At 55.8% G+C, this 22538-nt stretch overlaps 2 protein-coding genes across 2 annotated transcripts; one reads left to right on the forward strand and one right to left on the reverse strand.

The window, feature by feature from the left end:
* Positions 1–1828: 1828 nt before the first annotated feature.
* FTL (ferritin light chain) lies at positions 1829–3376 on the forward strand. Its single transcript, XM_028129591.2, has 4 exons — positions 1829–2143; positions 2304–2450; positions 2765–2890; positions 3058–3376. The coding sequence occupies exons 1-4, from the start codon at positions 2042–2044 to the stop codon at positions 3208–3210; spliced, it is 528 nt and encodes a 175-aa protein (XP_027985392.1). The 5' UTR covers positions 1829–2041; the 3' UTR covers positions 3211–3376.
* Positions 3377–5920: 2544 nt separating this feature from the next.
* Positions 5921–22289, reverse strand: GYS1 (glycogen synthase 1). The gene is made up of 16 exons (XM_008154376.3): positions 22010–22289; positions 20355–20536; positions 17350–17541; positions 16283–16468; positions 15700–15844; positions 14744–14861; positions 14356–14476; positions 13753–13859; positions 12513–12572; positions 12341–12419; positions 10839–10952; positions 9780–9906; positions 7920–8015; positions 7648–7811; positions 6413–6493; positions 5921–6245 (listed from the first exon to the last, which is right to left on the reverse strand). Exons 1-16 carry the CDS (start codon positions 22125–22127, stop codon positions 5922–5924), a joined length of 2214 nt encoding a protein of 737 aa, XP_008152598.2. The 5' UTR covers positions 22128–22289; the 3' UTR covers position 5921.
* Positions 22290–22538: the final 249 nt, after the last annotated feature.

Below are 22538 nucleotides of genomic sequence, written 5' to 3' on the forward strand. Positions count from 1 at the left end.
TCCTCCATATTCCAGGATCTCCTCCAACCCCCAGATGTCTGTCTGTCCTGATCATCTTGGTCTCACCCCTTCCTCTGCTACCTGTGAGCACCCTGAGGCTAAAGGTCTGTCGGCTGGCATGAAACCTGGTGAATGTGTAACTCAGCCCATGGTGGCAGTGTGCCTGGGGCAACTGCCCTCCCCTAGGGGCTGTTCCCAAGTCAAGGGAGATCTGTCTGGCAGATAAGATAGCAGGGAGGGGAGACTGAGTCACTGCCCAGAGAGGGGACCCTGTGGCCACCGCCAGCAGCCCGAAGGAAATCGGGAGGGAACTAAAAAGGCAGTCAAGTAAGACAAAGCGCACTGCAGGCTGCACTTGGGGGGAGGGGGCCAGACTTGGGTCAGCGCCAGCCGGGCCTCGTTCCCAGGGTCCCGGCGCGGGGGCAGCCGCCCACTGGGAGATGAGGTCAGCGAGCAGCCGCCCCCGCCCGCCTGCCTGCGCCCCTTCCTGAGCTGAGTTCAGCATGACTCAGCACTGCTGCTTTGGCCACGGGCCCAGACACCCCTGCAGGACCCCAGGCACCCGCCGGGCCCCCCTCTCCCTGGTCAGGGGCCCCCTGCCTGGGCTGCTCGGTGCGGCTCCGGCTCCGCTGCAAATGGCCCTGAGGTGGCGGTAAACAGTGTGTGGGCAGCCGCCCTGAGGGCATTTCCACGGGGTCCGGGCCTGCCCTTTCCCCCACAACAGCAGGGCTCTCCCTGAAGGCTCCGTCCCGGTTTGAGTCCGCTCCGCCTCCCAGACCCCAGGCTGGACCCGGCACAGTTTAAAAATGTCCTTTGGTCGGAGACCGACAACCCATCCGCAGGCCCCCCGGAATCCAGGGCTTCCCTTTGTGACTTAGGAGCACGTGTCCGGCGAGGCAGGGCCAACCTCAGAGACTGCTTCAGAGCCGGAGGGCACCCCAGCGTCTGGCTGCCCTCCAATCAGCCTCCGGGAGACCCCACCCCAGCTCAGCTCCCAGAAAAACAGTGGACCGCGGAGAGGCCCGGGGTATTCCAAGGGTCCCTGACTCACTCTCAAGGCCTCTCCAAGACCCCTTTAAAAAAACAACAAAAAAACAACAACCCACGTACTAGGCTTCCAAAGCACCCTTCTCCCCCAACCCGGGGGTGACACCAAGGCTCTAGAACCCCTGCTCTTTTTAATCTTGCAGCTCGCCTCAAGGGCCTAAAGACCCCCAGGAAGTTTCCAGAAAAATAGGTCTTCCATTGTGAACATTAAGGCAAAAAAAAAAAAAAAAAAAGTACCCCCCCATTGAGCGAACCCCATGGCTTCCCTCCAACCCATCTTCCAGAGAGATCCCCAAGGTTCCAGAAACACCATCTCACTGTCTTCCAGACTTCCCCGTGATCTGGGGAACCCTCAGCTCCCAAAGCAAACCCCAGTAATTCGGAGGCCTCTGCACCTCCCAGGGTTCCAGAAAAGCCCACGCTCCCAGAGAACCCCAGAATTCAACCTACTTTCCTGAGGCACCCCCAGGACCACAGGATCATTCTTCAGGGCTCCCAGTGTTTCCATTAATCTGCCTACTAGAGACCCCAGAATCCCTTGACTACCCCGAAATCAGCCCCAGACCCTCGCATTCCCCCCTGCCCAACCCCGCCCCTCCGATTCCCCATTTCACAACAGCCTGGAGCAACAGGCGCGTGACTTCCCCAGGCGGGGTCTGGGCCTCCTACCTGCTCCGGATTGGTCACTCGGGGGCTCCAGGCCCTGCCCACCGCCGCCACGGATTGGCCAATTCCTCGCCCCTGGAAGCCCCCTCCAGCGGCCCCCAGGCCTATAAAAGAAGCTGCTGGCCACGGCCTCGCGCAGCGCACTCGGAGGTCCCGGATCTGTCTCTTGCTTCAACAGTGTTTGGACGGAACAGACCCAGGGACGCCCGTTCTTCCAGCCCCCGGACTCTCCTTCGTCTCATCCAGCCACCACCTTCAGCACCACCTCCGGGACCAGCCAACACACCGGTTTTTTTTTTCTACCTTAACTCCTCATCGCTGAACAGCCATGAGCTCCCAAATCCGTCAGAATTATTCCACCGAGGTGGAGGCTGCGGTCAATCGCCTGGCCAACCTGCACCTTCGGGCCTCCTACACCTACCTCTCTCTGGTAAGGGTCCCCGGGACACGCCTGGCCCAACTTTCCCCCCAACTGCGCACTTCTGGCTCTCTGCCCGCGGGGCCCTCTTTGTTCTGCTGGGTGGAGGGCGGAGTCTGCACGCCTAGCCTGGCCTCCCGCTAACCACCGTTCCCGCCATGTCTTCCCGCAGGGCTACTATTTCGACCGGGACGATGTGGCTCTGGAGGGCGTGGGCCACTTCTTCCGCGAGTTGGCGGAGAAGAAGCACGAGGGCGCGGAGCATTTCTTAAAGTTGCAAAACAAGCGGGGCGGCCGCATTCTCTTCCAGGACGTGCAGGTAAATGGTGTGTGGGCCTGTGGACTACATCTCCCAGCAGTCCTTGCGCGCGGGGTGCCTTCGCCCCCCACCGTTAGGGGCTGTGTGGGCTTCTGGGAGGTTTTCTGATCCGTGTGGGTTCTTCTTGTGGCTAGAAATGGAGGCGCCGAGTGGTCTCCTGGGATGTGTAGTTGTAGGAGCGGGGATGGGGGTGGGGTGATAGACGTCTCTTAGGCTAGGCCCTTGACCCCTGCAAATGTTGGGGGATGTAGTTTTTAGTTGTTTTTAGGGGTATGTGGCCAGTTCTGAGCCTCTGAGCCTTCTGTCTTGTGTAGAAACCTTCCCAGGATGACTGGGCCAAAACTCAGGACGCCATGGAAGCCGCCCTGGCCTTGGAGAAGAGCCTGAACCAGGCCCTTTTGGACCTGCATGCCCTGGCTTCTACCCGTGCAGACCCTCACGTAAGCACCCCCTTTATCCGTATCTGCCCATCCCCGCCCTTCCCTGGAATGAAGCTTCTAGTTTAAGCCTTGGCCTCGCTTGGGCAAATTTCCTTGTGAACGTTGTTTTCTGTCTGTCGCACTGTTTATCTACAAGTGGCAACATTGTCTCTTCTCCTACCACTTAGGTCTGCGACTTCCTGGAGAACCACTTCCTGGATGAGGAGGTGAAACTGATCAAGAAGATGGGCGACCACCTGACTAACATCCGCAGGCTGGCCGGCCCCCAGGCTGGGCTGGGCGAGTATCTCTTCGAAAGGCTCACCCTCAAGCACGACTAGGAGCCTTTGGAGCCCAGAGGCCTTTCCGAGGCCCCCCCACTGCATCCCCCTGGTGTCTCTGGCTTTTAGCTGAGCCTCTCCCCGAAACTACTAGCCATTCTTTTGACCACCCTGGAGCCCTCTCCCCTGCATTGGACCAAATGAAACAATAAAGCTTTTTGCAGCAGTTGGTGGTTTTGTGTGCGTGCTGTGGGAAAGGAGGCGGGATCTGTTTTCACCTGGCTAACGGCGCTGGGCTGGCTGGGAGGGGAGACGGGCTCTCACCTGCCACCTGCGTAGGTGTTGCTGTAGCGGTTCTCTGCTGTCAGACTAACCGCCCCACCTCCAGGGTGGAGCCCAGACTCCAGGGAGGGGCTGGTGGCTGGAAACCGACACTCAGGAATATCAGACAGAAACCATACCCTGTCAGTCGCCAAGTGCTGGCTCTATGGGGGAGAGGTCTAGAATTGCCAGCCCCTTTATATGGGTGAGGGGAGGATATTAGTATGTAAATAGCCCATGGAGGCTGCTTGCTACCTTTACTCCAATTCAAGGCAGGCGACAGGGAGACAGGTGAATCTGAGGGGCTGGGAGCACATGATGTGCACGAGCTGCTGAGCCAGGGATTGGGGGGTGTGTGTGGGGCGGGGGGTGGGGGGTGGGGTGGCGGTCAGCACAGAAACTGGGAAGTGAAACGGGGCCAAATCATCCAACGGGAACTGAAGAAGCTGAGTCCCAGTTACACAGTGACCCCCTGCCCTTCCCTGTTTGGGGTAGAAGAACCTCAGAGAAAGTGGCTGCTGGACACCCGTTCTTTTGTCCACTCAGCACCCTGTTCCTGCTTTGTCACCCCACTTTGATGGTGACTGGCGATCCTGGTGGGGGAGGGAAGGGCTTGTGTGTGTGTCACAAACACCGTGGCTAGCCGGAAGGATGAGCACACCTCCAAATCCAAACATCGGAGCTACTGACTCCCCTGAAGAGCAGCAGGTGCAGAGGTGTACTGTGACCTAGTACAGACTACCACTGAAAGAACAAATATTTTTCCTGAAAATAGAACTCTGCAGGGGACAGCCTGGTCCAAGACCAAAGGCCACAGAGCCCTGGACACGTGCCCTCGGCTAGCACTGTCCAGCAGAACTTGTTGGCCAAGATGCAAATGTTCTATAGCTGCACCCACCGACCACCAGGGTAGCCACGAGCCCCACGTGGCGACTACTGAGCACTTACTGCTAGTGCTGAGGGATTAAAGAGCCACACGCGGCTCATGGGTTCCATGTGGGTCCATTTCCAGTGACAGAGCCCCTTTCCGGCAAAGAGAGCTTGACCCAGGCTTTTGCTACTGGCAAGTTAGGTCCCAACTGAACAAGACAGAGGTGCCTTCCCTGGAAAGAACACTGGAATCCACAGCAGCAACCCAAGTCTCCCTGTGAGAGCAGAATGACCAGGAATTGGGGACCCGGGGTTCGGGTGGGGGGCGAGGGGAAAATAGAGGAGGGAGGGAAAAAAGGGTAGAGGCCAAGAAGAGGGAGGAGGCCAGGGGAGAGGCCCACCAAATCCTCACGTTGGACCAGACCTGGAATTCTTAAATATAGTTGTATTTTTTTTTTCATCTCCACACACACTTCAATCATACCCCTTCTGCCCGCACTCCCAAGGGCAAACAAGTGCATCAGGCACAGCACAGCACACGTGAGGGGCACCTCCCCTTCACCAAAGCTGGGGACAGGGCACAGCTTGGGGACAGAAGAGCTTTGAGGTAAAAAAAATATGTAAGTTCTAGAACCCCAGTGGGCTCAGCTCCAGACCAGGGTGCAGCACAGTGGTGAGGTTCTAGATTCAGCAGCCGGGACCTAGAACCCAGTGGTTTCACGGTGGGCCTGGCGGTTGGGGGGCTCCCTGGAGGGCACAGTCTTGAAATACTGGCGGGGGGGAGAGAACTCAGACTCAGGGAAGGAGCAGGGTCTGGTCTAGAAAAGGCCAGCAAGGCATCTAGACCAATACTGCACGTTCTCCCAGTAGCAACGAGAAGACCAGTGGTTCTGCGCCCCCCCCCCCCCCCACTTTGCTTGGCTAAAGTGTAGAGGAAGAGGGGGCGAGGGGTGGAGGGGTCCTCCAGGCAGAACCCGACCCCACAGGGAGGGCCAGACCAGAGGAAACACGTGGTGTCCTGTCTGGAGCCCGAGTTCTGGGGTTGAAATGGCGGACCTTCGGCATTCGGTTAACTCGCGTCCTTGGAAGTGCTCCGGCTCTCGGCTTGCTTGTCCCTGTAGCCGGGTCACGGCGGGACCTCCAGCGCTCGGTGGTCCCAGGCCAGGCCCCCCGAGCAGGGCGTGCTCTGCTGCGCTGTAGGGTTTGCAAGCCACGGAGTGTTGGAGCAGCCCCAGCCCGGAAGGCGACAGGCCAGGTTCCCTAAAAACCCTGGCACCATGACAGGGTATTGGCAGATTCCTGGCCTCTGTGCCCCAGGCCAGACCTGCGAGACGCAAGGGCACAGATTTCCCATTGGGGGACCGGGAAAGGCACGGCGTTGTAGATTCTGGAGTGTGGGGGGTTCCAGGGCAGAGCTGGAGGGGCTGGAGTGGACGGTGGGAGGGGCGGGGCTGTGCACCCCACGGCAGGTCCGGGATCTGGAGCGGGTTTGGGAACAGCGCCGCTCTGCATCCGCCTTCGGGGCCAGGGAGGCGGGGCGCGCAGAGTGGGGCGCGGAGGGGCGGGGGGGGGAGGGGAGCTTAGTTGCGCTCCTCGCCCAGGGAGCTGGCGGGGCTGAGGGGCTCGCTGGGGCTGCTGGCCGAGCTGGAGGGCGCCGTGTCCACCGAGTTGCGCTTGCTCCCGCCGCTGGAAGAGGTGCAGTTGGAGCGGCGCGGCCACTCGGGGGCTCGGATGTTGCGCCGGTCCTTGGCGGCCTCCTTCTCCTCGTCGTAGCGTTCGCCTTCCTCATTCGGCAGCTGGTCCTGGGGGTCCTCCTCGTCCTCGCTCAGGTGCGGGCTCGAGTGCCGAGACAGCGAGGGTGACGGCGGCACCGAGGCGGGCCGTGGGTAGCGGTAGCCCTGGGTCTGTGCGCGCCGGTGTGGGCACAAAGGGCCAGGTGAGCGGAGGCCCCAGGTGCAGCCCGGGCGTCCAAGCGCCCAACCCCCTAACCCCCCAGGCCTTCTGAGTCCTTAAGAGAGCTCTGCACCCCCAGCCCCGCCCTCTAGCCCCTGGGGGACCCCGGCCAACTCACCGTGTCAGCCTCGTGGGGCTCGTAGGTGAAGTGTTCCGGAAAGGCCTTGGCCAGTGCCATGTGGCGCGCAGACATATAGTACTTCCGGGGAAAGAAGGAGAGGGACATCAGGGGGCGGGAGCCCTCGGCAGACGTGGAAGAGGGTGACCCCCCCCCCCCCCGACACACACACACACACACACACACACACACACACACACACACACACCTTTTATGCAGATGAGCACACTCTGCAGCATCTTCCACTAGACCTCTCAGCCAGAGATTTTTAACAGGTGTGCAATTTTTAAAACATGCAATTCCTGCCCTAACTGGTTTGTCTCAAAGGATAGAGCTTCAGCCTGCAGACTGAGGGGGTCCCAGGTTCGATTCCGGTCAAGGGCACATGCCGGGTTTGCCACTCGATCCCCAGAAGGGGGTGTGCAGGAGGCAGCTGATCAATGATTCCCTCTCATCACTGCTGTTTCTATCTCTCTCCCCCTCTCCCTTCCTCTCTGAATCAATAAAAATATATTTAAAACAAACAAAAACAGACATGCAATTCCTGACTGTAAAAGAGATCAGGGGCACTGACCTCTTTTAGATTGTCAAATAAAAAAACGACAGCACAAACACAACAATAGCCGTCGGGTGTGAATGAATCTAAATTATACCTGTTTTTTTGGCCAGATCAACAAAAAATGTATTTTTTGATGAGCCGCAGAATTTGCTAATTAGTTTATATGTGCCATGAGGGAAGAGCGGTTGAAAATAGTTGGCCTAGCCCTAACCGGTTTGGCTCAGTGAATAGAGCGCCGGCCTTTGGACTGAAAGGTCCCAGGTTCGATTCCAGTCAAGGGCATGTACCTTGGTTGCGGGCACATCTCCAGTAGGGGGTGTGCAGGAGGCAGCTGATCGATGTTTCTAACTCTCTATCCCTCTCCCTTCCTCTCTGTAAAAAAATCAATAAAATATATTATTTTTAAAAAAAGAAAATAGTTTGCCTGAGCCAATTATCCATTTTTCGGGCTCCGCCCCTTATGTAGCTAGCAGAGCTGTGAATGGACAGCCTGGTTTCTCTGGCCGCAGTTATGCAAATAGAACTTCGGGCCCACGTGGTTTTCCCACAGAAGTTGAATAATTTCTTAAAGGGACAGCAACCTTCACAAGTAGGAGGAGCCATCTGCCCCTTTGAGACTGAAGAACCAGAGACCCAGAACCGGAAGCCCAGGGCAGGAGAGGGAGTTAGTCTATACCCGGCCCAAGTATTTCCAGTCCAGAAGGTCGGAGAGGCGCTCCGTGCGGTTCCGCTGGATGATGCGCTGACGCCGGCTCTGCTGGCAGAAGCTGTAGAGGAAGGAGGTGAGCTGCGAGCAGGAATCATCCAGGCTGCGGAACCGCCGGTCCAGAATGTAGATGCCTGGGGGGACGGGGCGGGGGGCAGGATGGGGGACTCAGAAAACAGACTGACACCAGGACCCCGCCTCCCCAGGGCCCAAGGGTCCCGGTTCTCAGCCTGGGCGCTGACCGTATGCTGAGGGGTCTGCGATGTGTTCCTCCATGAAGCAGCCGAAGCCGGAGAGGTTGGTGGAGATACTGGGGATGCCCATAACCGTGCACTCAGCTGCGGGAAGGCGGGAGAAACAGTCCACTTAGCTTTCCCCTCGGAACCGGCAGAAATCTCAATAAAAGCCTCAACAGCGCCCTCTACTGGCGCCTTTACCAAATGCCGGGCACCGTACTGAGCAAGTCAGGAGCTGGAAAATCCAAGCTGGGCATGACTATTCCACCAGTTTATGATGTTCATTAGATTCCACTTATAAGTAAGACCACGTGATATTTGTCTTTCTCTGACTGGCTCATTTCACGCAGCACAACACTCTCAGCATATAATACTTACTGTCCCTGTTTCTTAGAGGGGAGGCTGAGAGGCTCAGGAAAAGGAATTCACTTGCCCCAAGGCCTCAGAATAAGGAAAGGTCTAGAGCTGGGCAGGAAGGATGCTAATTCATTGAGTTCTGGGCCAAATCTCTGCCTTTCTCCTTAATCCTCACCACCTGGAAGAAACTTTCTTACGCCAGCCCATACTGTTTTGGTTATCATAGCTTCAGAGTCTGTTTACACAGGAGGTAAGAAAAGGTCTCTCGTTATTACTATGGCTGTGTACAGAGTAAGGATTAGGCTTTGTTTACCACCATAAAGAGCGCTGAGAGGCGGATCAAGGAGTTTATTAATTCTTATAAAATGTCTCTACAAGCTTTTGTTAAGCTACAAAAGCAGACACTAAATATAACAGGACTTATGGGGAAAACAGGGTAGGGGCTGACCACACAAAACCTATGCACTCTTTTCACCATGGATGACTGGCAAAATTCCTAATTCTCATGCAAGCATAGCTCAAAAGACTTATTACATTACTCATAAATTGTCCCAGCCTGTGTTGCTCAATTGGTTGGAGCATCTTCCCTTACACCAAAAGGTGGCGGGTTCGATTCCCAGTCAGGACACATAGCCCAGTTGCGGGTTCGGTCCTCAATTGGGGTGCATATGGGAGGCAACCATCGATGTTTCTCTTGCTCTTTCTCTCTCACATCAATAAAAACATATCCTCGAGTAGGATTACAAATGTTTTTAATTACTCAAAATGAAGGAAGACTACAGCAAATGTGGTATTTATTTACCTTAAAAACATATGAAAGTAGTTGGGTTGGAAAGGGTGTAAGGAGGGTTGAACTTGGGGAAATCGCAGCAGAATAGCCCAAAATGAGAGAGAATTGCAAAGAAGCTGATCCAACTTGGAGCCCGTGTTTAAAAGGAGCCAACACACCCTAGCTGGTTTGGCTCAATGGATAGAGCATCAGCCTGCGGACTGAAAGGTCCCATGTTCGATTCTGGCCAAGGGCACATGCCTGGGTTTCGGGCTCGATCCCCAGTAGGGGGCGTGCAAGAGACAGCCAATCAAAGATTCTCATCATTGATGTGTCTCTCTCTCTCTCTTTCCCTCTCCCTTCCTCTCTAAAATCAATAAAATATATTTTTAAAAGGAGCCAACAGGAGGAAGGTGGAAGGGACGGGTGCTGGGGACCACTCAGGGAGACTGTACCACATGCAGCTGTGTTAGTGGACTGTGCATTAAGCTGCTGTTATTGGGGGGCGGGGGGGACGGCTAATGTCAGCAAATTGGGGGAGTCACATGTGCGCTGTGACATCAGCCCTCCAGTTCCCCATCACATGAGCTACAGTGTCCCAGACACATGCTGCAGCAGAACAGACTGTTCCGATTGCCCCTGGTTTTGCAAAGGAGGAACTTGGGGCTCACGGAGGGCGCGTGCCTTGTCCCAGGACCATGCCAGATCTGGCCAGACCCCCAATGCCATGCTGCACTCACCCGGCGTGTAGCCCCAAGGCTCATAGTAGGAGGGGAAGACCCCAAGGTGGCAGCCACGGACGAACTCCTCATAGTCCACGGGGAGCAGGGGGCTCGTGGAGGACAGGAATTCCGGGTGGAAAATAACCTGGCAGCGAGAAAGCAGGACTTAGCCGAGGCACCCGCTTTGTCTGGGGTTCCAGAGTGAACATTTTGTCTGAAGTCCCATAAGTCAGTGGCAGGACAAAGATCTGAATCCCAGTCTGCCTGCTTCCAAAGCTAAGGTTCTTTCTAGACATAGAAGTCCTTTGATAAGTTTGTATATTTTCAGAAAACAACTCTAGGACCATGTGGATTCCTGCAGTAGAGAGGAATTGACAGGACTGCTCCAGCCATGAGGACAGAAGAGAAGCAGTCCAGAGATGAAAGACACTGACGACGCCTTGCCATACTAGCAGTCAGCAGATGTGCGTCGCTGCAGGTTGCCCAGGACCAAACCAGAGATGGTCGGACCTGCATTACCACCATTTGTCCACCATCCAGAACGGAAATATCATTGCTGACATGTGCACATAAGGAACTGTTTGACATTGAAATTGGAACTCAAAAGAACTGTTGGCCCAGAAAGAAACTCACTACAGATGGGGATTCATTGCCTCTCAGCATAACCATTATTGCTTGTATCACATGATCTCACTCATCTAGGGGAAATAATGAACAACATAAACTGATGAACAAAAACAGACCCAGAGACAGGGAAGCATCGATCAAACTGTCAAACCTCAGAGGGAAGGTAGGGGAGGGGGGTGGGTAAGGGGGAGAGATCAACCAAAGGACTTGTATGCATGCATATGAGCCTAACCAGTGGTCACGGACAACAGGGGGGTGGGGGCATGCGTGGGGAGGGGTTTGGGATGGGAATGGGGGGATGAGGACAAATATGTGATACCTTAATCAATAAAGAAATTAAAAAAAAAATAAAAAGAAGTCCTTTGATAAATTAGGTGAGATGGGGAATGTGAGGCCCCGACTCCCCCTACCCTCCTGCAATGTCCAACCCACCCTGACCCGTGGCCTCACCTTGACCCTGTCCGCGCTGCTATTGAAGAGGCCAATTCGGCGAATGGTGGTCAGGATAGGGTCTGAGGAGTCGTCCAGCATATTGTGGGTGCACACAGGGGGGAAAGACTGCCGCTGTAGGGGCCACACGTGGGGTGGGGGTCAGGGAAGGGACATACTGAACTTGGGAATCTAAAGAGACTACAACTCCCACCAGGCTGTGGGGCAATAAGCCCAAGAGATTACCAGGAGTTATAGACTTTCTACTTGGCTCTATCTGTAAAGGTTCTTTTTTCCTTTTAAGCATCATAAGCTAAAAATAAACTACAATTCCCAGCTGTCTTTGAGGCAGAGCCAGCCTTAAAAAGCCCCAGGGACTACAGGGAGTTGTAGCTATCTTGTTCTGTATTCTTGGCTCTATCATCAAAATAATTCAAAGAAAGGAATGTCCCCCAGTGGACTCTGGGAGGGGGCAGAGACTGTGCCAAGCTCCAGGGGCTGCTGGAAGTTGCAGTTTTCTTATGAAAATCCTAGATTTCTTTCTCTCCAAGTCCCTTTACTCTCCATCCTGTAATTCCCTCCACTTCCACCCCCACAGAGGTCCAAAGAAACCACAATTCCCAAGAGGGGTATTCCCAAGAGGGTGACAGAAGTCCTGGGGGGCGGGGAGGGTGCTGCTGGGATAGTCGTGTGTTTTGTTGCAAATATTCCATCATTTCTCTCATTAAGTGTTCTATACACCTTCAGTCTACTGACTCCAGCAAATCAAGAAACTACAACTCCCAGCAGCCCCCAGGAAGAAACATGCTCACGGAGGCCGACTGCCTTAGGGACTATTGGAGATTAGTTTGACCAAAAACAATTCTTTCCTTGTTTGTGTTGACTGTTTAGGTTTCCATTCCCCAGGAAATGATGCAGCAACCCTGACCACAAGCACCAAAGACCCTTGACTCCAGAGAATAAAAGAACTCTAACTCGCAGAAGTCTCTGGGGGCCGGGGAAGCATCGATGTAGCAGAAAGACCCATGGGCTGCTGGGAATAGTAGTTTTCATTTGGTGTCTGACAGTTTCCTGAAACAGCAACTGCTGAGCCTTCAATATTCTCCAGAGAATGATAGGTGCTTTAGCTGACCTCCTGACGACCCCTCAAGAGGCCCAACAAAGCCACCGCTCCGCGCAGTCTCTGGGGACAGAGGTGGAGCTGGTCTGCAGCAAGGCTTTAGGACACGTGGGAGCGGGGGTTCTCCTTTTGTAGCTCTCTTGGCTTAAGTTCCCCTTCACCTATTGTCCATTGACCCTGGGGATGCAAAGAAACTACAATTCCCAACAGCCTCACGTGGCAGAATACGTCAGGGGAAAGCAAGGCTGCCTTAAGGGCTTCTGGGAATTGAAGTTCCGCCAGTCAGCTCACACCCTTTTCAGAACCTCAGAACTCCCAGCAATCTCTGGCGTCAGAACTAACTTGGCAAGCTGCCTCTGGGGCTGCTGGGGACTGCCATTCCTCTGCTCAGGGGTCCGAATACCTGCGTGGCAAAGATGGCTCTCTTCATCATAGTGAAGTCCTCCTTGTCCAGCATCTTGTTCATGTCCGGGAGGCTCCCCCTGCAGGGTGAACAGGGATGTGCATCTGAGGAGGGGTGAAGAGAGGGGTGAGGGCACAGGGCCATGCAGGGCTGAGGGGTGGGGGGCACTCACACCAGCAAGGATTCATAAAGCTTCCTGCCGAATTTCTCCTTCACTGTGTTGGCCGTATCCCTGGAAAGAGCAGAACAAGATCACGTGTACACCAGCCATTTACTGTGAGGTTTCTGGGGCAGCGAAAGATCTGAGCAGAGAAGCCCTGGGGACTCCGGGCTGGAGGATGGGGACCCAGCGAACAGGTCCTGGAAGGCTCGGATCCCTTGTGCCTCGCATCAGCTGTGTGTCCAGGGATAGGTGGCCTTCCCTCTCTGACTTCAGTGACTCATCGGTCAGAGGGAGATAAAAATAGAACCAGCCTTAGGGGTTTGCAGGGAGGACTTGATGAGGTCATGGCTAAAAGTACACAGTGCCCAGCACACAGTGCGCCTTCCAGAAATGTCAGCTATTATTAGGGCCCGCCCTGGCCCTGGTGGTAGCCATGCAGAGCCCCATTTTATAAAAAAGGAAGATGATGTGGAGAGGATAAAATTTATGTACACAAACAAGGCTAGCAAATAGTGCCACCTAAGCCCCATTGACAGCCCTCTGTTCTTCGTCTTCCCATAGCTCTGGCCTCATTGTCGATGCTCTTGGCCTAGGACACTCTGCTCCAGCCCCGCTGGTCTCCTCACTGCTTCACATACAGACCCCAGGGCCTTTGCACTCGCTCTTCCCGTTGCTGTTCCCCACACACACACAGGGCTTCCTCCCTCATTTCCTCTATGGGTCTCTACCCCATGGCACTCCCGCCGTGTGGCCTGTCCTGACAACCCTGTCTCATATTCCTGTGCTGCCTCTCACCACCCCACCCCCTGAGCACTTTCTATAGAATTTTCTGGAAAGAGAGCTCAATGAGGGCAGGGATTTTATCTTTTTTGTCCACAGCTGTGTTCCCAGGACCTGGGACAGTGCTCGGCACACAACAGGTGGTCCCTGAACATGGGATGGCTCATGCGTGGGTTTTACAAATGAGGAAACTGAGGCTCAGAGAGGGGTCGTGGTTTGCCCGAAGTCAGAAAGCCAGCAAGCGGCATGAGCTAGACCTCACTGGTTTGATACCAAGGCCCTGGTCCTGGTGCCACACTTGTCCCGCCTGCGACTCCTTACTGCTCCCCAGCGGAGGTGTCTTAAGCAAGCGACTTCACTAGGAACCTGGGGCAGGCGGGACCATGTCACGGGGGACAAAAGCGAGATTCCAGGAGAAACCCTGGGCCCAAAGCACACAGCTGGGGTCCCGGGCGGGGGGGCTGCTGACCAGAGCTGCTTGCGCACGGCCTGGCCCTTGAGGGTCTCCACGTTGAAGTTGTTGGTCCGCGCCGGCATGATGAAGAAGGCGACCACGGTCTGCTCACTGTTGTTGACCTGCGGCACAGGAAAGCGGGGAGGTCGGGATCACATGGGAGGAGGTGAGGCCACTCACCCCTTTCCACCCACGGAGACAGCGAGGACCCTGCCATGCCCCTTCCTGTCAAGAAGAAGTACAGGACAGCCCGGCCGGCGTGGCGCAGTGGTTGGGCACTGTCCTATGAACCAGGAGGCCACGGTTCGATTCCCAGTCAGGGCACATGCCCAGGTTGCGGGCTCGATCCCCAGTAGGAGGCAGCCGATCAATGATTCTCTCTCATCATTGATGTTTCTCTCTCTCTCCCTCACCCTTCCTCTCTGAAATCAATAAAAATATTTAAAAAAGAAAAGAAGTATAGGATGAGTTACCACGCCCCCTGCGACTCCATCTTCTCTCTGGGTTTCTATACTTCCCACAGAGGATTCCCCACCCCCACCTCCCTGGGTCTCTGTTCTTGGCGGCAGGTACTGATTTCCTGGTCCTCCCTCTGCCCCCTCGCAGCCCAGGACTTACTCTGAGCAGATAGTTGAGCCGGGCCAAGGCCTCCAGGAAGATGTCGGCCCCCTTGTTGGAGAACTCGTAGCGACCGGCGATAAAGAAGTACAACGTCTTGTCCAAGTTGAAGTCCAGGTGCCTAAAGAAGCCGTAAGGCGGGGTGACGCCGAGACCCTCACCCTCTAGTCCTGCCCTCGAGACTACAAACCCCAGAAGCTGCAGGGGCAAAGAACATCATAGACAGTGTGACGGCATCATGGGGACTCCTGAGATTTGTAGTTCTTTTCTCCTTGGATGGGGATCTAAGATCCTTCAATACTCAGCCATTGTTCTCCGCGCTCAGGAACTCAAGAGGCTGAGCTCCCAACCCCTCCTCTCTGGAGACCTAGGTATCTGGCCCACATACCCATAAAAATGGCCCCGCACGAACTCCTGGATTCGGGCCTTGCTCTGAGCGTGGAGGTTCTGGAACTCATGCATGGCAGAGAACTTCTTCACGTTGAGCCCATTGGGGGTCACGATATCTGGGAATGGGGGAGAGGGGCCCAGGTTTCATTTCTTCATTCAGATCAATGTGGCCGAATGAATAACTGAAGGAAAGACCCCTTTCCTTTTGTAATTTCTTCGTTTCAATCATTCTTCTGTGAGTTCCCTTGGTGACCCGGCTGCCCTGCCACTCAGATGCCTTCTTGCCCAATAACTACAACTCCCATCAGCCTCTGCAAATGGCTAATCAGGCAGGGAACTAATCTACATTGGGGTTTCTGGGAGTTGCAGTTCTTTTGTTTGCCCTCTACTACCCCGAGCTGGAAATGATTACACATCTCCATCCTGCTTCTCCCAGAATAGACCCTCCTACCTTCAAGCCTCTTTTAGGGTCCCAACCATGTTGTAGCCTCGCAAAAATTAAAGCACATCACTGAAAAACTACAACCCCCATCAGCTCCTGGGAAGAAATTCTAGGAATATAAGGAGCTGAGCAGCCGAAGACCTTCCAGAAGCTGTGGTTCCCACCTTACATCCATTGAGAATTGATGCTATAGCCTGGGGAAAAGAAGTGGTTCTAATTCTGCTTTTCTCAAAAACAAAATCCAAAGAACCTTCATCCCCTTTCAGAAGACCAATACCTACGCTAGCCAATAGAAGAATTTTACAATTTCTGAAATTAACATCAAAGGAACTACACCTTCCATTAGCCTCTAGAGTGTACAGGTCACCTCATATCCAGGTCACCAACCTAGGGCCTTCTGGGAGTTGTAGTTCTCTGCTCTTTACAGTAAAAAAAAAAAAAAAAATTGGTGGGCCTTGGCATAGGTGACCAACTACCTCATTCATGCCGAGGGATCCCAGCCTATCACCGACCTGGTTTCCTCTTGAGAAGGTGCTGGGCCTCGATGGCGGTGATCTGGGACACAGTAGCGAAGACATGAGCGCAATGGGCTGCTGCCCGCTCCATGCAGTAGCGGTGATAGATCTGCCTCTCACCTGCTTCCTTGTCCACATTGAACTGGGCGGGAAGAAAGGGCACTCGGGTTAGGACAGTGGTCGGCAAACTCATTAGCCAACAGAGCCAAATACCAACAGGACAACGATTGAAATTTCTTTTGAGAGCCAAATTTTTTAAACTTAAACTTCTCCTAACGCCACTTCTTCAAAACAGACTCGCCCAGGCCGTGGTATTTTGGGGAAGAGCCACACTCAAGGGGCCAAAGAGCCGCATGTGGCTCGCGAGCCGCAGTTTGCCGACCACAGGGTTAGGAGAATTGGGGAGAAGCCGGGAGGTTCAGACTCTGGAGACCTGGGGGAGACTGGAGGCTGGACACCAGGGTCTTAGGGAGGAGGGCTCTGGGGATGTGGGTCTCCTGAGTCCCGAAGAGGGAGCCCCATCCCCAGGGCTCTGCAGACAGCTCTGGGCAGCCCCCCCATCGCCACACTCCAAGCTCACGTTCTCTAGGTTGTTGTAGAAGTCCACGGCACCGGCACACAGGTATCGGCCCAGCAGCGTGGCGTGGGTGGTGAAGATGGTAGCCACAGGCAGCCGCCGGGCCCGGCACAGGCAGAGCCCGACACCCGCCAGCCACTCGTGGAAGTGTGCGACCACGTGCGGCTTCTCCTCGCTCTGGGCCAGGAACTGCGGGGCAACAGGAACAGGGCCGCTGTGTCCCCGCGTGTGGCGAAGACAGTCAGCAATCCCCAAGGTGGAGGAGGCAGCAGCGGAAAGGTAAATCTACCACAGCCACTGCGCAGAGCGAATGGCCGCTCACTGCAATCCCCGGGAGACAAGAAACTACACATTTTCGAGGCAGCCGGACCGGCTGAGGCTGATGGGAGCTGGGGTTATTTTGGCCAGCCTTCTAAGTCCCAGCAAGGCTGAATTGGAAAGACTGAAGTTTTAGTGTCCCCCAGTTCTGGACACAAGTCCTAGAGACCCTTGATCTCAATCACGAATAGACCTGCCTTCAATATCGGCAAAAGGACTACAACTCCCAGAATGCCCCAGAAGCAGCCAGTTCATACATTGTTCTTCCCAGGGCATGGGAAATGAAGTTTCTTGAGCCTTTTAAAACCTAAAAGGGGATCAGAACCAGGTTTCGTGGTTCAGACATAGGCTGGCATTTCCCAAACATCCAGGGCTCCATCTGAGAGCCACGTCCAACCACTATCAGACTAGAGAACTACAACTCCCAGAATTCCCTGGGGGAGCTCTCCAGCCAGGCCAATCTCTCCAAGAACTAATGGCTCAGAATTCCTAAACTTGGGAGGTTAGAGTGAATAAGGCTGAGGCTGGGAGTTTGGGTCCCTGAGGGAAAAGAGTCTGCGTCCTTGAACATCCATGTTTCTAAAGATAAGAGCTAATCCTTTGGCTAAAGGACCCACAACTCCTAGAATGCCCCGGAAGAAACCAGTTCTCCTCTGTCCCCACCCCGACCCTTCTGTCCAGGGGCTGATGGTCACTGTAGTTTGAGGCCTGGGGCCAAAAGGACTGACATGGGGACCAGCTGTGGGACCTACCTCACCCAGGAACCAGGTGGTGAGGAAGCCGAAAAGGACGGCGTCGTTGGCCTCTCGGTCGTACCAGGGCACCCCGATGTTGCAGGTGTCCCAGAGCTCCCCCTTCCAGCGCTCCAGGGCCCAGGCTGAAGCGCCTACATCCAGGAGTACCACCAGGGGGCCCCCTTCGATCAGCCAGCGCCCAAAATACACCTGGGGAGACCCACAGGGAGGCTTAGGGCGGTGACCGCAGTCTCTGGGCACAGCATCTGTGCTTCTCCCACCAGCAGGCAGGTGTCTGGGCTTACTGCCTCAGTTTCCCCACCCTGTTTCTGCATCTGCTGCTAATTTCTCATCTGCTGCCTTACTTCTCTATTTGCTGCTTGTTATTCCCACCACAATCGTTTTTTAAAAATGTTTTAAATTGATTTCAGAGAGGAAGGGAGAGGGGAAGAGAGACAGAAACGTCAATGATGAGAGGGAATCATTGATAGGTTGCCCCCTCACGCCCCACACTGGGGATCGAGCCCACAACTGGGATCAAACCCCAACCAGGAATCAAACCGTGGTTCACAGGTGATGCTCAACCATTGAGCCACACCAGCTGGGCAATCTCATTTTAGAGAAGGAGGAGGGGTGAGAGAGAGAGAGAGAGAGAGCAAAACATCGATGTGAGAGAGTTACATTGGTAGGTTGCCTCCCCTACGTGTACCGACCAGGTTGAACCCACAACCTAGCCATGTGCCCTGACCTGGAATCGAACCAGCGAACTTTCAGTACAGGGGATGATGCTCCAACCAACTGAGCCAAACCAGCCAGGGCCCACCACAATCTTTTCTTTTCTTTTCTTTCTTTTTTTTTACTGATTTCAGAGAGGAAGGGAGAGGGAGAGAGAGAGAAACATCAATGATGAGAGAGAATCATTGATCAGCCGCCTCCTGCACGCCCCATACTGGGGATGGAGCTCGCAACCCAGGCATGTGCCCTTGACCGGAATCGAACCTGGGACCCTTCAGTCCGCACGCTGATGCTCTATCCACTGAGCCACACCAGCTAGGGCTCTCCTCTATTTCTAACCACACATTCGCAGTCCGGTCCCTGAGCCCGCGCTGCCCGTTTCCCACCTGCTAACCATTACTCGGACCTGCGGGCTTGCTTGTTTGCTGCCACATTTCTCTCCTCGACCACCATGATGCTTTCTGCCAGGATCTTCTCTTCCTGCTGCGAACGCCTCCCCCTGGAATCCAGGGCCTGGATGCTTCCTTTGCTGTTCTCGCTGCCACATTTCTCCCACCTGCTGCCTTGTTTCTGACTCTTTCACCATATTTGTCACCTGTGGCCTCTTTCCTCTGCCTTAGGCTCCTGCCACATTTCTGCCACCGGCAGCTCCTTCCCCGTCACAGGGCTGCATTTTTCTACCCACGGCCACGTTTCTAAGCCCCGCTGTCTGGTTTCTGCCCCTGCCACCTTTTCCTTGTCCGGTTCTTTTCCTCCCGAGACCATGTCCTGGGTCCGGGGCCTGCTGCCACAGCGCCATCCAGCTGACGGAGCAGCGACCTGCCTCCCCAGCCTGGTTTCTCCCAGCCGTGGGAGCCTGACCCCGGCGCCCCTCCCCCTCCCAGCTGTTGCCTGCCCTTTTGCTGGGGGGCCTATTCTTAGGGCCCCAGCACGTGGGGAGCAGCTGCCCTAGGGGGAGGGCTGGGTGGCTCTAGGGTTCCTTAGGGACACCTCTGGCCTGAATGGGCTCCAGACCCCACCCCAAACCAGAAGCTGTGAATGAATGAAGAAACCACTGTCCTCCCTCCCCATCTGTCCATCCTTCAGCCCTCTGCCTCCCAGCCCTCTCCGTGGGCAGCGGCCACCTCTCTGCTCTCACCCTCCAGCCCTCACCTGGAGCCCTGGGACTCTCCCCTCCTCTCTCTTTAAAAAAAAAAATATTTTTTTTTATTGATTTCAGAGAGGATTTGAAAGGGAGAGAGAGAGATGGAAACTTCAATGATGATAGAGAATCATGGATCGGCTGCCTCCTGCACCTGCATGCCCCCTACTGGGGATCAAGCCCACAACCCCGGGGCATGTGCCCTGACCGGGAACTGAACCGTGACCTCCTGGTTCATAGGTCGACGCTCAACCAGTGAGCCACACCGGCCAGGATTCCCTCTTCTCTTTAATCCCTGGCTCTGCTCACCAAAACCCTGTCCCCTGGGTCTGCCTGCCAACCTCTCCTCCCTTCATCAGTATTCCATCTTCCTCTCTCCTTCTAGGTCTTTCTCTCTGAAACATCGGGTTGTCTCTCTTCTCTTCTGTATCTAGACTCTGTCTCCGTCCCTATTGCTCTAGTCCCGGGGGGGTGGGGGGGAGAGCCACCGTCACCTTTTGGGACACTCACTGTCTCTCCATCCATCTCTCTCCCTTGTCTGCCTGTCCACCTCCCTCTGCAAGCCCAGCTGTTTATAGAAATAATGATGACGATGGTAATAATAACCACAACGATAATAGCTCACCCACAGCGCTAACTTCATGCCAAGAACTGGGCTGAAGAATTCATTCACTATTTCATCCGCCCACAACCCCATCAGGCCGATGCTGCTGGCCAAGGTCACACGGACAGGAAGTGGAGAAGCCAAATGTGGACGTCAGGCTGCTGAACACCTACTCCGGCCACCTGCCTCCTCCAAGCCCGCCTCCCCCGGGTTCTGGCTGCCTGTCCAGCCCTTCTTCTCTCTCTGGGTCTGAGCATCTGGGAACCGTCCTTCCGTCTGTCTTGTACCTGCTGTCTGTCTGCCTATTTACAATGTCTCAGAGCTTGGGGTTCACCCACCCACTTCCTGCATCTGTCTAAGTGTCAATCATACCACCTCTATGAATGCCCGGGGGGGGGGGGGGGAGTCCCAGGTCATCCGTGTTTCTGTCCATGCCTCTCTCTCTGCCTGAGGCTGTACCCCCACCCCCACCCCTTTTCTCCGCCTGCTCCCCCCCTGACTGCAGGCACCCACCTACCTGCCCTCGGCGGAGCCCTTTCCCACCTTGCAGCCCTTGCTGTTCATGGAGTCCAGCGTCCTCTTCAGAGCCGGGGTCGGGGGCTCCAGCAGCTCCACCTGGGTCCGCACTCCCTGCTCCGTGTACGGTCCCACCAGGTAGTAGTTGTCGCCCCACTCATCTCCGGTCACCTTCGCCTTCGTCTGCAGCACCGTGTAGATGCCGCCCACTGTGGGCCCAAACCATGAGGACAGGCCCCAGCTGAGGTCCACAGGTCTGAGCCCTGGGCCGGGGGGCGGGGGGCTCTGGGGACACTGGGGCCCCCAACTTCTGGCTTAGAGGGAAGCGGGGACCGGGAACCCATACATCAGAGGCAGAGGGAGGAGGATATGGGAGCTGGAGGACAAGTCCTCGTGGGTGGAAGGGAGAAGGGGGGTGGGGTTGGAGCTCTGAGGGAAGAGGGAGCTCAGACGAGGCTTCTGAGTCTGAGCAGAGGGGCTGGGGGCCTGAGCTCCTGGGTCTGAAGGAATTAGGGGCTGGGGCCCCGAGGATTAGCAGGACCCAGTTCCCCAGTTCTCAGCTTACAGGAGCTGGGCTTAAATTCTCCATCGGGCTCTAGGCACGGTAGGGCCCTATTCAGCTCCCCACCAATTGCCCAAGAAAAGTTGGAATTGTCATTTCTTGCCCCGCAGAGACTCTGCTGACCTATCCCCCAGTCTCCTCTCCCCAGCTGAGGATGCGGGCAGATGGGACCCTGCCCCGCCCAGGACTCCACTCCAGAGCCAGGAGCCTGGGCCCCCAGCCTCCTTACCTCCGGACACATGGCTCAGTGTTCACAGGCCCCTCCCATGGTGTGAGACCCAGTCCCTTTCTCTCCCAAGATTCAGCTAAGCAAAAAAAAAAAAACCCACCGCCCTCTCTGCTGAGGAGCAAGACTGCCCAGCTCTGGGGCTCCCAGCCCCACCTGGCTCTCCACATGCAGGATCTCAGGCCCTCGGGAGCCCCGACTCAGAAATCTAGGGCCCCAGCCACTCCCACCCCAGGGCCCAGCCCCTGACCAACTTAGGACTTCCCAGCCTTCCCTCATTCCAGTCTCCAAGTATCTGCGGCCACAGGCTCCTCTCCTTCCAGGAACCCATAGTTCAGGCCTTCAGCTCATTCACAGCCCAGGCATGAAGGTGCCCAACCCTCTCCCACGCTAGGATTAAGAATTAGGGCCTCCGGTCCTTTCCCAGTGTTACTCTCGAGTGACCAGTTCACCTATTCTCCCACCACAACTTATGCATTCTATTTCCCAGTCAGCTCTCTCTCAAATCCAGAGGGTCACAGGTCTGAAACTCAGCCATTTCCCAGGTTTGCACTAAGAATTTCCAACCCCCCCATCTCTTTCCCTGTTCAGGACCCCGGTCTCTCAGAAACCTCCCTCTGGGACCTAGGAATCTTTCGGGTTAGCCCCTCTTCCCTAGGACCCAGGACCGGACTTCCAGGCTCCTTTTATCTTCACAGTCAGGAGACCCATCTCCATCCCTCCAGGGCGCAGGAGACATATCCCAGACCCTCCCCAAGGACACAGGAGTCATAGGCTCCTTGCCCGGAACCCAAAAGTCAGGGTATGGAGTCCCGTCCCCCTATCACTCACGAGCCCCCGGCCCGCATCCCCGACTGCTCTTCTCGCCTGGGCCCCGCCGCCCGGCGCGCTCACCTTTGTTGGCCACCTCCCAGGCCACTTCGAAGAGCACTGTGTTCTCCAGGTCGAATTCATCCTCCCAATCTTCCAGTCCTGGCAGGGAGGACATGGACAAAGTGCGGCTGAGAGGCATGGCGGACGCGGGAAGGGAGTTCTAGGGGCCACAGGTGGAGGATCCGGGGGTGTCTGTGGAATGCACCCGACAGGACGTGGAGCCAGGTAGCTGGTGCCCGAAGGGAAGCTTGCAACGCCCTCGGCTTCCTATTGCACGACCGCACCCCCGGACCTAAGCAGGAGGCGGCCGCAGCAGCACTGAGCCCCGAGGGGCCCCTGCAGTAAAACCCTGCGGCCGCCAGGAGGCGGCGCCCGCCCCCCCGGCCAGCGCCATTGGTCAGCGCCCGGGGGGCGGGGTTCCCACGTCTCTCATTGGTGGAGAGCACAGGGCTCGCTCTGCCCCTTGGCGATGGCTGCGCTAGGTGATTGGTCTCGAGCGCTGTCAATCCGAAGCTTGAGGCCCCTAAATCGCGCGGGGAGGGCAGTGGGT

Source organism: Eptesicus fuscus, chromosome 21 (assembly GCF_027574615.1).
Source record: "Eptesicus fuscus isolate TK198812 chromosome 21, DD_ASM_mEF_20220401, whole genome shotgun sequence".
Classification (NCBI taxonomy): domain Eukaryota; kingdom Metazoa; phylum Chordata; class Mammalia; order Chiroptera; family Vespertilionidae; genus Eptesicus; species Eptesicus fuscus.

Coding starts and splice junctions, on each gene's coding strand:
- FTL (XM_028129591.2), top strand. CDS start 2,042: ATGAGCTCCCAAATCCGTCAGAATTATTCCACCGAGGTGGAGGCTGCG. Junction 2,144..2,303: donor CCTACACCTACCTCTCTCTG/GTAAGGGTCCCC, acceptor GTCTTCCCGCAG/GGCTACTATTTCGACCGGGA. Junction 2,451..2,764: donor TTCTCTTCCAGGACGTGCAG/GTAAATGGTGTG, acceptor TGTCTTGTGTAG/AAACCTTCCCAGGATGACTG.
- GYS1 (XM_008154376.3), bottom strand. CDS start 22,127: ATGCCTCTCAGCCGCACTTTGTCCATGTCCTCCCTGCCAGGACTGGAA. Junction 12,420..12,512: donor CTTTATGAATCCTTGCTGGT/GTGAGTGCCCCC, acceptor TTCACCCTGCAG/GGGGAGCCTCCCGGACATGA. Junction 10,953..12,340: donor GAGCCATCTTTGCCACGCAG/GTATTCGGACCC, acceptor TGGCCCCTACAG/CGGCAGTCTTTCCCCCCTGT.